Consider the following 13,020-nt stretch of genomic DNA (forward strand, 5'->3'; position numbering starts at 1 on the left):
TGCAATATTAGGATGCATTAACAGAAGCATTGTGTCCAGATCAAGGAAGGTGGTAGTTCCGCTCTATTCTGCTATGGTCAGGCCCCACCTGGAGTACTGTGTCCAGTTTTGGGCACCACATTTTAGGAAGGATGTTGACAAGCTCGAGCGTGTCCAGAAGAGGGCAACCAGGATGGTGAGAGGGTTGGAATCCAAGTCTTATGAGGAAAGGCTGAAAGAGTTGGGTATGTTTAGCCTGGGAAAGAGAAGGCTTAGAGGGGACATGATTGTAGTCTTCAGGTATTTGAAAGGCTGTCATGTAGAAGATGGAGCAGATCTATTCTCACTTGCTCCGGATTGCAAGACTAGATCTAATGGGTGGAAATTACAAGGGAGTCATTACCGGCTAAATATCAGGAGAAACTTCCTAACAGTAAGAGTGGTTGAGCAGTGGAACAGTCTGCCTCGAAAAGTGGTGGATGCTCCTTCGCTGGACGTTTTCAAGCGGAGGCTGGATGACCATCTTTTGGGTATGTTGTAGGTATGTAGGGCTATCTTTCAGTATACGCCTGCAGAGTGCAGGGGGTTGGACTAGATGACCTGCAAAGTCCCTTCCAACTCTAACATTCTGTGATTCTATAATTCTTGCAAACAACATTTAAGGGGACCCTTTAAATGCTGTTTGCAAGAAGCGGGGGGGGGGGGGCACACACCTGAACTCCAAGCAGTGAATTCGCCACTTGGAGTTCAGGCATGCAGTCACCGGCTGCCTCTATGCCTCTTTCCTGCAAGATTTAAAGGGCCCTCCAGCTTGATGCATCTGGGTCGCCAGGTTCTGGTGCACAAATCTGTGCCCGTGTGCTCCCGGGGCCAAGAGTCCAATGAGTTAGATTAATATCTGTTTATTGCAATGGAAACAGGGAATACAGGGCTGAGTACCTTAGCACTTCAGCAATTTCAGGCTGTATTCTACCATAACCAGGAAGGGCAGAAGGTCCTGTACCCCAAGTGACATCACATATAATTTACACATTAAAGAATCTCTAATTGGTACCAAGCAGTTAACATCATGGAGGCATCATTTGATTCAGTGCATCTCTCACTGGTGTCAATAATTACACTTGCTTATCTGGTCTTCAGAACAATGGGAACATTAGAGAACACTGGGACCCTTTCTAGCCTCGCTTATGGAGAGCTAGCTGATAAGGGCTGTGATTCACATTAAACTTGGCTCTTGGTGTCATTGCAACTTCTAAATACGCATTCCATTCTATTGCATTCTAATTCCCTCTACAAAGGCTTTTAATAATACTTTTGCTTAATATTCTTTTACAAAAAATGCAATTATAAAATATATATGTTCTGCTATACATTTCTCCAATCAGAAGATTCTAGGTTACATACCAAGATCTGAATGTATTATGATTCAACTTTTTAAAGGCACAGTGACAGCTGTCAATATATATATATATCAAAGAGAGAGTGTCAGAAATCACATTCAGAAATCACATTCTTTTTCCCTTGTCCTACAAGCTGATCAGCAGGCCACATGCTCCTGCTGATCAGCTTGGTAAAAGGTAAAGGTAAAGGTTCCCTTGCTCGAAAGCCAGTCGAATCCGACTCTAGGGTTGCGGTGCTCATCTCCATTTCAAAGCCGAAGAGCCAGCGCTGTCCGAAGACGTTTCCACGAAGACGTGGTCATGTGGCCGGCATGACTAAACACCAAGGTGCACGAAACGCTGTTACCTTCCCACCAAAGTGGTACCTATTTATCTACTTGCAATTTCTTGCTTTCGAACTTCTAGGTTGGCAGGAGCTGGAACTAGACATGGGAGCTCACTCCGTCATGCGGCAACCCGGGTCTCGAACTGCTGAACTACTGACCTTCCACAGCCTGCAGTTCAGCGTCTTAACCACTTGAGCCACCACAGCTCCTGATCAGCTTGGAGGGCCCTTTAAATCTTGCAGGGAGGAAGGGAGAGGGGTGGCCACTGGTGGTTGCTCTTGGGGGCAGGGCTTCCCCGCCAGTCAGCTGGCCGGGGGTGGGCAGGAGCCTGCAAAATTGGGGGATCCCGCGCCCCCACCTGGAGACTAGCATCCCTAGAACGTGGAGGTTCCCCTCAGCCGCCATGGCTAGTAGCCATTGGTAGACTTATTCTCCATGAATCTATCACCTTTTAAAGCTGTGGCCATCACTACATCCTCTGGGACCACACTGCAGAGGGAGAAGGAGTTTTGGAAGCTGAAATGGCCCAGGGGCAGGGTTGGTGCCTTTTGATAACTGAGAGGCCAAACTAACACTATGCTTCACATGTTCACTATGGGGGCTTGCAGCCCTACTGCAGCTTCAAGTTCCCGGTGGCAACTCCTGTATAAAAGTGCAGCAGGAGCCAGATTTGGATTAGGACCACAGTGGGGGGAGGGCTCTGGCCTTCCACCCCTGTGCTGTTTTGGGGAGCTGAAACAGCCCAAGGTCTGTGGGGGGTTATTTGCCCCATCACTCCCCCTAGGCCATTTCAGCTCCCAAAATTTCTCTCCCCTGCACTGTGGTCCCAATCCAAATTGGGCTCCTAATGGGCTTTTACATAGCAATTGCCACCAGGGACTCACAACTGCAATTGTGAGCAACACAGGTAAAGAGTAAGTCTGAATCTTGATGGAAGTATTGGTTTTGTTTTGCTTTTTTTTATCTGTGAGTACTGTGAACCTGACTAAGCTCCCATCTACAGACTTAGCTAATGCTCTTTCATTGAATACAAATCCTTAAAAAGCTGCTACAAGCTTGCATCAGGCTTGCTGAGCCAAGTCTGACTGATCTGAGTTTGAAAATTCTGGATTTTGCATTCCCAGCACTTGACTAGGGTTTTTCCCCCCCTGATCTATGTGGTTTGTATTTGGCTGGCCTGTGATCAGGGCAGTAGCACAGTGTGGAAGAAAATCAAAGCGCCGCTCAACGTCCTCCCTCTTGATCTGCTCAGAGAAGCCTGCTGTAGTTCCTCCTCACCGTTGGCTTCAGAGGTCAATGATCCACTTTCAGGACAGCTTAATTGGATTTACTCTAGAGGTCTCTGGTACTATAAACTCTAACATCTTTCAGTGTTTTCTGTTATAAAGGAACCTCTCTGACTTGTCAGTCTACTGTTCTCTTACTGTCTACTGTAAATTCACTAGCTCTTGTTTGAGCTTGTAGCCTTAAAAAAGCCATTTCATCTTGGATGATACTTAAGGCCATCTGTTCCACTGGGCACAGTGGCATGTCTTGTTTGTGCGTCCCGTTGCTGTGGCTGAGTTGCTTGTCTGCTACAAGAACTCATGGAGTTGCACACCTAAGCCATTCGGAAATTCCACTAAACTAACCTGTGTCTTTTGTGGCATGTCTATCTGGTGTGTCCCTTTCTGCACGTATGCACACTGCCTCCTTTTGTACTATTGCATCTTATTTTATTTATTTATTTATTAAATTTCTATCCCGCCCTCCCCCCGGAGTGGCTCAGGGCGGCTTACACACAACTTTAAAACCAGCATAAATGTATACATAAAATACAATTCAGTAAAATTCCAAATAAATACAGTTAAAACCATTTAGATGTGGCGGTCTCCAGACATTTCCAGGAATGTTTGCCATGAACGTTGCCGAAGACTGACAGGGATCAAGCCCTCTTGGTTTCGACAAGCCTCTGACTTCATTCCCCCAAACACTTAACGCAGGAAGAAGCAGCACTGCACAGACCACATTGGTGAAGACCAATGCTCCCTCTAAGCTGTGGAGTCTTGTGAGCAAAAATTCTACTTTGTGAGCTACTGGCATTAAAGTTGCGGGTGAGCGATTTGGCTGCAGCATAAATTAGTTTGCTCTGGAGCCATCCATTCTGAGCCAAGGCAAAAATGTGTCGCTGGAGGCTAAAATCCTGTGAGCTAGCTCACACTAACTCAGCTTAGAGGGAACACTGGTGAAGACATGCAGCCTCAGAATAGATCAAGGCAGGGTGTCCTCCTCCTTGCTACAGCCATGTCTCAAGTGCAAGGTGAAACAGCCTTAAGTTTCTCTAAGCTGCAACCATGCTGGTGCTGATGCTATTTTAAAAAGAGCTTCAACACCAAGAGAAGCGGCACTGATGCAGCATTTTTTTTAAAAAAGAAAAAGGTAACAACCGGGGCAGGGAAGAGCTTCACCACTTCTTAGAAGGGCCAATGTAAAAGGAATTCTTTCCATTAATAGGAACTCTCGCAGAAATAGTATGCCTGTTAAATGAGAATAGACACTTAATGCAGGAAGAAGCAGCTCTGCACAGAGGCAATTGGATGTCTGTTGGGGAAAAAAAGGACAGCCAGCATAGCAAGACACTTGATATCATTTAAGGATACTAATTTCTCCGGTATTTGCAAAGGCCTGGATGTGAGTGATGCACAGCTATTATGTACAGAGTAAAAGGTAAAGGTTCCCTTGCTCGAAAGCCAGTCGCGTCCGACTCTAGGGTTGTGGTGCTCATCTCCGTTTCAAAGCCGAAGAGCCAGCGCTGTCCGAAGACGTTTCCGTGGTCATGTGGCCGGCATGACTAAACACCAAGGCGCACGGAACGCTGTTACCTTCCCTCCGAAGTGGTGCCTATTTATCTACTTGCAATTTCTTGCTTTCATAACTGTAAAGAGAGAGAGCTGGAATCCTCTGGGGAACTGGAAGACTGTGCAGGCCTCAGGGGAGCCACTTACTGCTCTCTCCTGGAGAGTAATCTAAGGCTGCTTCAGGGATTCAGTGGTGAGACCCACCCACCCCCGCCCGCGGGCTACATTCACTCTGTTTCTGACATACAAATACTCATCTTGCCTAGATTGGGCTCAAAGGGAACCTGTCCTGGCAAGCCAGATTAGTACGTTCTGATTGGCTGGGCTTTGTGTCTCTCACTGAAGCTGCCCTCTCCACGCCCACTCAGAGCAGGACTGCTGTTGGTGCTGACTTATTGGGCAGATTTCAAAGTATAAAAAAATTAAGTGAGAAATAGCTTAAAAATAAAGCCTCAAACAAACACTGGCATCGATCATTCTGCTAGGTGCTTTGGAGGGGAGAGGCCTTTAAAAAAAAAAAAAAAGCCCACCTGAAGCATGGAGGGAGAGGGTACTGATCAGCTTTCAGTCCAGAACCAGGTATGAATTTCAGTGCAGGAGCAAAGGCAAGAGGACTTTGAGCTTGCTCCATGTCAAAGCCCCTTTCCTCTTGCACATGCAGTCATGCGCAACCTACCTGTAATATCCTGCCTCACATTCTCACACTGTCTCAATGTGGAAGGAAAGTTCTAGCCAAAGTGACGTGCATCAGCATAGGGTGCGATAACGTCCAGAGGAGCCAGGAGGAGGCCAGCTTCCTTTGTCCTGACAGAAGGAAATCCGAAGCCAATAAAGTTTTAATTTGGTTACAGTTCACATTGTGAGCCATGTCTGACTGTAGCCTTGCAGGATGTTCTGAGGGGAGATGCTGTGCTTGTTGCAACGCACAGTTGCTCTTGTTCTGAGGGGGTATTTATCTTGTAGTAGCTTCTCCTAAGGAGATTCCCCCCACCCACCCCTTGACTTCTCCAGAGGAACCTTGTTCTACGTGTGCTTTCTCCGCTGGAATTGAGCTCTGCTGGCACAATCATGCAGCGGCACTACTGGGGTCTGCATTTGGAATGGGAGCGGGCCAACTTGTCTGTATCGAGTGAGCCTATTGGCGATGCCATCCCTGTTCTTCTTGCTGCTCTTGGCAGCGCAGCTGGAGGTCTTTCCTGGCATTTCTGTAGTGCCAGTCCCAAAGGTTTCTAGCAGACTTGCTGTGCCAGATGTGTTCTCTTCTCCTAGAAAAAAATAGCACTGATTAACACCTGAGCTGTGCACAAGGCACTCTACGAGAGACTGTTACAGGAATATTAACAACTGCACACTGGGCCTGAGAACTGCTCTGCTTTTGCTGCAAACAGGCTTGTTAAAAAGCCCTCTGGGAGTGTCAAGTGACTCCAGGATTAACAGCAGGGCAGGAAAACCTCTTGCACCCAGGGTCATTGATTTGGATCCAAGTCAGACTTATAGGAGATGACTGATCAGTGTCTTTGGGCGTGGGGTGAAGGCACAGTTCTCTCCCCCCCTCCATTTCTAATGGATATCCCAGAATCCTCCTGCAACTGTAAACTTCAACTCAGAGAGCACACAGAATGCACTCTGGTCACTGCAGCATGTAAGCTGGAAAGTGCATCCATTAAAACTAGCGGATGAACGGTCCATTATAGTAACCACCAAGAGAACAGGGACCTAGAAACCGTGGAGTCAAAATGTATGCTCCAAGGCCCAGGCTGTGCTGGCAATGATAAGGAATCTTTCTATTCTGAACTCTGTGGGCACCCACTTTACAGCAGATGTTGAGCAAACAATAACAGTTTTATAGCGCCTATAACACTGATTCAGACCTTTCTCCTAATGAGAGTATAGAGCACAGGAAGATCTGATACCAGGCTGTAAAAGTGTTCTAATACACTGTCCCCTCTGCTAGATTGCCCAAGAGTGCTTAAAGCAACATCTGTTTCTGCATTAGAAACTCCAGCACCCTGGTGGAAATGGCTGAGGTTATCGGATGTGTTCCCCAAGTAGCTTAGCTGGTGGCCTGTCAACAGGGATACAACGAGAGGAATTCAACTAGATGAAGGAAATGTTTAAAAATTCTTCTCGCAGATGTCTGGCGAGAAAATCTGGGGCGTCTGACTGGGCTTGCTGACAAATGTATATCACCGAGTTTGATGCCATTGTTGTTGCCATTTCTGTTCAGAAAAAAGAAGAAGAGCCATTACCCATACTTGGGGTTGTGCATATGTACATCAAAATGAAATGTAAAATTTGGCTGTTTTTGATAAAGTGTGCTTCTAGTCCTCATGACTGCAAAGAAAAAGTTCAGAGAGTGTGGTTAGCATCAGCTAAAGATGTGGGAAACTAAATGGAGTCTTGGACATAGCATCTAGTCAGAGGCTAGATCTGTATTAAGCCAAACAATTTGTACAACCTGAATAGGAAATAACTTTTCCCTCTTTCCATCACTCTTTTTCTTCTTAGCCCCCTGCTGTCCAACACATCCCTTCCCTCCACTGTCTAGGTCCTTGCCAAAAAGTTCCAAAGTCTGCCAAAATCAAGGGTTTTAATCAAAATTGATTATGTACCTTTAAGTAAATGCATGCAAGTGTGCCCAATCTGCTGAGAATTTATCCAAGAATAGAAACAGGATATTTTGGCGATTGTACACTAATTGAACACAGTCCTTTCTCAGTACAAGTTTCCCCCCTTTGACCTCTTGTCATTCGATGCCCATTCGATGCCTTGTACTGTATACAGTTTTTATCTTTATTCATTGAGCTCCACCTAACCAAGCCTTGACTTAAACCAGAGGATGTCCCACCTTTTAGGGATACAGCATAGTTCCGGAGGAGACAGGGCTCTTGAATCTTGCATAGAGTGGTCCTACATTTTGAGGTTGCTCTGACTTTATGAGGGAGCCAAATAAGCAAAGGGAATGTTTATTTTGAATTCCAAAACAGATATTTAGCCCTTTGCCCCCAGGCTGCCCACAGAGTTCATGTCAACATGGCAATCAAGTTACAGGTTATTGACCAGTGGGGGGGGGGGGGGGTACATGTAAGCCCTCACAAGCTAACTCTAAAGGAGTCGTTGGGTTTTTATGTTTGTGTCAGAACAACAGAAAGTTAGCAAATGCTCTTTCTGGGTGGAAGCTCTTCCGCTGCAGTACGAAAGGCAGTGCCATTCTACCCTAGTCCTCCTCTCACCTTTCCCACTGTGATGTCCTCAAACGAACTGGCCGGGAGGGCTTTGAAATGCTTTCCCAAACTCTGCACTGTGTATTTTGTTGGGACGCTTGACAAAACCTCCTCCGGTTCTTAAGAAGAGAGGTGGTGCCTGGCAAGCAGCTGTTCTCTCTCTTCTTGTTTTGAAGTGATGACACGGCGACAGAGGGAAGCCAAGAGCAGAGCTGCCTGGGGCAAAGAGACATCACAATCTGTAGGCGCTGGCAAGTAAGTAGGTTTGCTGCCAACTCACAGCACCTTTTCTCTTCAGTTTGCGGGAAGGCTCCATTTTGGGCCGCTCGTGGACGTCTTTGTCCGCATGACTTCTTTCAGCTGGCTGCACTGGTGCCTGTCTCTCCCCACCATGCTTCCCCCTGGAATCTGAGAGGCCTCCTGTGAAGCAAAAACCCATCTGGTTCTCATCTGACTTTCTCTGCTTATTTTTGCCTCTCATTCTCCTTTAGCTTGCTTTGCTCCACTCTGTGTTTTGTTTCTGGAAGCCTTTGATCTGTCATGGTTTCCCCACAGGCTTTTTATATGCTGTTAGCTACGTGGGAGAGAAGTTCCGGTTCTTCACTCTCTCTCCAGTGTCTTCCCTCTTCCATTTATCACTGAGACCAGTGCCTCTGGCTTTATCCCACAGAGCTCAATGGGAGACATTGGGAACCCAGCCAGCCCCACCCTGGGTTCAGGTTTCTTGGTCACAGCAGAAAAATTAGATGGCCCTCAACTGTTAATGGCTAGCTATTGTTTGGTCTCAGCTGGTGTCTGTTTGGTGTAGAGGTTAAGTGCACGGACTCTAATCTGGGAGGGACCGGGTTTGATTCCCTACTCCTCCACTTGCACGTGGCCAGATGACCTTGGGCAAGCCGTTGTTCTGATAAGAACTGTCCTTGAAAAAGAGCAGTTTCTGTCAAGAGCTCTCTCAGCCCCACCCACCTCACAGGGTGTCTGTTGTGGGGAGGGGAAGGGAAAGGAGTTTGTAAGCCACTCTGACACACCTTTCGGTAGTGAAGGGCAGGGTATAAATCCAATCTCTTCTTCTTCTTCTCTTCTTCTTCCTTGTGCCCCTCCCTTGTTTCTCTCCCTACTGCCTTTGTCTATTTCTTCTTTCACAAAAAAGGATCACGTGACAAGGATGCCTGCTTTCTCTCTGGTTCTCCAGGACTGGAAGGGATTGCTTGTTGCTTGTACAGCTGCAGAAATCTGTGTTTCAGTATGGTAGAAAGGTACAATTTCACATCGCTACCGTGAAAGTAGCTGGCAAGTAAAAGCCCTGATAGCAAGCTCGGGGAAGAAAATGGGGCCTGCAAAGTCTGGGCAGACTTTCTTGCCATGGGACAGCTGACTGCAGCACCATGTATAGCTTGGGTACAAGGCAGGGCAGGTGAATATCAAGGCAAGCCTAAACCACCACAAGCTAGAGCTATGGTCTTTCACCCTAGGCTGCAGACAAGCCACAAGAGTAGGTAGGGCCAGTGTTCCCTCTAAGCTGAGTTAGTGTGAGCTAGCTCACAGTTTTTTAGCCTCCAGCTCACACATTTTTCTCTTTGCCCAGGAAGGATGGCCCCAGAGCAAACCAATTTATGCAGTAGCCAAATCGCTTGCTCGCAACTTTAATGCCAGTAGCTCACAAAGTAGAATTTTTGCTCACAAGATTCCACAGCTTAGAGGGTACATTGGGTGGGCAGGTCTGAATGCTATATCTGTGTTTGCATGCCAGACAGAAGCTGTGATGGAGATGGCTGGCAAGAGTGGCACCTGTAGCGATATCCTTAGTGAAATTTAGACTTTGTTCAGATGGAGAAGATTTTGTTTAATCCCTCTTGCTGCTGCCCCTCCTCCTCCTGCACCACCCACCCACACAGCATCATAAGAATGGATCTGACAGTAAAAATCCCAGCCATGGAAGTAATTTTGCTGTTACAAACAGTGGATGGCAACATCACTAATGGAATTAGGCTAATTATAGAGAGGACAGCTTCTGTTTAGACACATTATCTTGGTAATCAGCAACGACTGGAAAGAAAATATGGAAAAGTACTGCAGAATGTAGCATGAAGGGGGCTCTTCAGACCCATTGTAGATGCCACAGAATAGCGAGGCTTGCCAAACTCTTTCAGCACAGGACCTCTGACCGAGCAGCTGCATTCAATTCCATTTTTACACTCATTCCCATTGTCCGGCATCATTCTCAGGACCCAGGTTCCTTTACTGCTGTGGGCAAAGCTACTAGTTTTGTAGCTGGAGGGGAGCCCTTGCCCACAGATGAGCTGGTGGGAGTGACACTCGGAGGAGAGAGGTTGGCATTTCTGCATCCTATAGTGCATTCTCAAGGCTTCAGGCTGTAAAAGGGAGACAGTGCCCAGACAGGCTTGAATGGCCAGTTAGACAAGTTCATTCAGATAGAGAAAAAGGGGTCTCTGATTTAACATTGCTTCGTTTTGCTTTTTTGGGCAAAATGTAACTCTCTCTTGCAAAAGCATAACACTTCATTTCAGCTGTGTTGACAGGGTGCTTTATATCTGAAGGGAAATCTGCATTGTTTGAGAGAGTTAGGGGAGCTGATTTCATTACCATCCCACAGCTACAGCAGCAGGACACAGAGAGGCAGTTGGGGGGAAACTGCTAATCACTCCGTCCTTTTGATTGGCGACAGGCCAGCTTTATTGGTCATCCTGCTGTGCACATCCAGCTTCATTGACATGCCTTATCCGTGAAATGGTTTGCAGAAGCACTCAAAGCAGAGTGAATCCTAATGCACTCCTTTCTCTTCTGGCCTGGCAGATATGAGAAGTGTTACATCTGCAAGTCTCTGGTGCCGATAAAGGAGTACCAGAGGCATGTTGATGGCTGCCTTCAACTCCAGAGCTGCTCCAAAAGCGCTAACGGAACCCAGGGTGGCAGGAGGCTGCGGCGTGCAAAGGTGAGGTTGGACCACTCTGTGAGACTTGCTGCTGATGCCATAAGCCATGCTTTCGTGCACCCGGTAGCTGACCTGCGTTTGTCTTGTCTTGTTCTCTCAAGGGAGGTTGTGATGGGTTGGTAGCTCTAACCACAAAAGTAAGTTTGAAAACAGGATGATATCGTTCACCCAAAATCCTTAAGACAAGATTGGAAGGTCTTGGTCCGTGACTACTGCAGCAATCCCTGAGCAAATACTGTCCGCTGTGTCCCCCCACCCCCAACATATCCATGAGGGCTAGCGAGCTACTAAAAAGATGGGAGTCTCAGAAGCCTTCTGTCCCTTGAAATCAGATCTCTGAGCACACAAAATACACGCCGCCCTGTCCGTGCTGTTCTCCGTTATTTCTGCAGAAGTCACTGATGTGCTTGATAAAGGAGGAGCTCCAGGACAGCTTCCTTTCTTTTGTGAGTAGAAAAAAAATAATCTCCGCTCCTCGCACTTGGAAAGTAACATTCCTCAATGGTGTAACCTAAGGGATTGTGCAACATAGACATCTGTGCAACTCACTGGCAGTCAGCTCTGCTCATCCGGGCCAAAATGTCTCATTTCTGAGGGTGTAGAGACATGCAGTTTTGGCGAAATTGGTGTGGTTTTTACCAGTCTTTGTGCAATTGCATCTTTGCAGCCTATAATGCACACATTCCTGTTCCCTGTTGCAAACTTGCATTCCATTCCCTTCTGTCCGTGCCAGCAGGTTGAATGCTGCAGGAAATACGCTTCTCTCACCCCAAAGAAGACTGCTTTGCCTTCAAAGAGATTTGTTCTACTGAGGAACTGATTCTTAATGAATCCCTGAATATTGATGCCCCATCTTTTAATCTTGAGGTGACTTCTGAGCAATGCTCCCTCTAAGCTGTGGAGTCTTGTGAGCAAAAATTCTACTTTGTGAGCGACTGGCATTAAAGTTGTGAGCGAGCGATTTGGCTGCTGCTGCATAAATTAGTTTGCCCCGAGCCCTCCTTCCTGAGCGGAGACAAAAATGTGTGAGCCAGAGGCTAAAAAACTGTGAGCTAGCTCACACTAACTCAGCTTAGAGGGAACACTGTTTCTGAGTTCTCGCAAGATGTTCATTTATCTGCATATCCATCCAAAATCCGAATGTTTTATTGTATGTTCCTCAGTTATTCTTTGTGGTTAGCAACTGTACTGCACTCCACCTTGAGACGATGCACACTGTTCTATTGAGACAATGTTCACTTTGAGACAATGCACACTGTGGCTCATCTGTTCATTCCACAACATTGTTTTGTCTGTTTACAAAGATTCATGGCTGTAGCCGCTACAGGAGAGGGGTACACCATTTCTTTCACTGCTTCAGTCAGCAAATGCAAATAGGTTTCTGTCAAGCCTGGAGATGCTCCCTGCTCATGGTTACAACTTTGAGCAGGGCCAGGCCGAACCTGTGGAATGTGGACCTTTCCATTTAGCAATGAAACTTGCAAAATCACCCTTGCTTGTAGGCTGGCTGGCAGCTGAAGAAAGGAAATGCATTTCTGTGCCTTTCTGAGATGCACATATCAGTGAGGTCCAGAATCTCCTCATATTTCTGTATCACACTAAAACCTTTTTTAAAAAGGGGAATATTAGCAGACAGAATTCAGGGGAGGGGATGCATGTACATTTAAAATGTGCACTCATGCAAAAACAAATTCATAGGGAAAACATTTTTAAAACACATATAAAAATGGGGAATGAATTGGAAAGGAAACATGGAGGTAGAGGTGAAGTTGGGAAATTAACTTGGGACGTGTTCTCTGGATAGGGACAGCAATTGGGATTGCAGCTTGAAGGTGGCCGCTGGGTGGGCTGGAAATGCTCTCGCATGGTAACACCACGACTAACTTGCTTTCAGTTGAAAAAAGCTAGACCAAAATTTACGAGAGGGTCACACCGCAGCCAAGGAAGGTAGCCTGCCTTATGAGTGGCAAGCACGCACTCCCATCCCATCTGGTGTTTGTGACATGGTGTGTCCGGACCTACTGTCAGTGCCAAGCTCCAAACACTGTAGTGAGATGATCCAGCAGGCACCTTTCTTTTAGTTCTGGCTGCTGATCTTCTTCCAGGCCATGCTCGGCAGTCATGTACAGTTGCCACACTTCAATGGGGCTTCAGCTTCCTGGCACCCTAGCCCCCTCTGATGTAGCTGCCTATTCCCTTGTTTGCAGCAGAGGTCTGCGTGCAGCCTCCTCACTGATTTATTTCTGACGGTGAGGTCGTAATCCACGGCAGCAGAGCAAGTGCTCAGGCAATGTAATTTCT

General features: G+C 46.8%; 1 protein-coding gene across 1 annotated transcript in view; it reads left to right on the forward strand.

Moving 5' to 3' along the window:
• UIMC1 (ubiquitin interaction motif containing 1) overlaps positions 1–13,020 on the forward strand; it is a 92,193-nt gene that overhangs the window by 65,191 nt on the left and 13,982 nt on the right. The window contains exons 11-12 of the mRNA XM_015412528.1: positions 7,943–8,021; positions 10,581–10,719. Of these exons, the coding sequence (XP_015268014.1) occupies positions 7,943–8,021; positions 10,581–10,719 (218 nt within the window). The remainder of the gene's footprint in view (positions 1–7,942; positions 8,022–10,580; positions 10,720–13,020) is intronic.

The sequence above is a fragment of the Gekko japonicus genome, unplaced genomic scaffold, assembly GCF_001447785.1.
Source record: "Gekko japonicus isolate JY-2015 unplaced genomic scaffold, Gekko_japonicus_V1.1 scaffold100, whole genome shotgun sequence".
NCBI lineage: Eukaryota > Metazoa > Chordata > Lepidosauria > Squamata > Gekkonidae > Gekko > Gekko japonicus.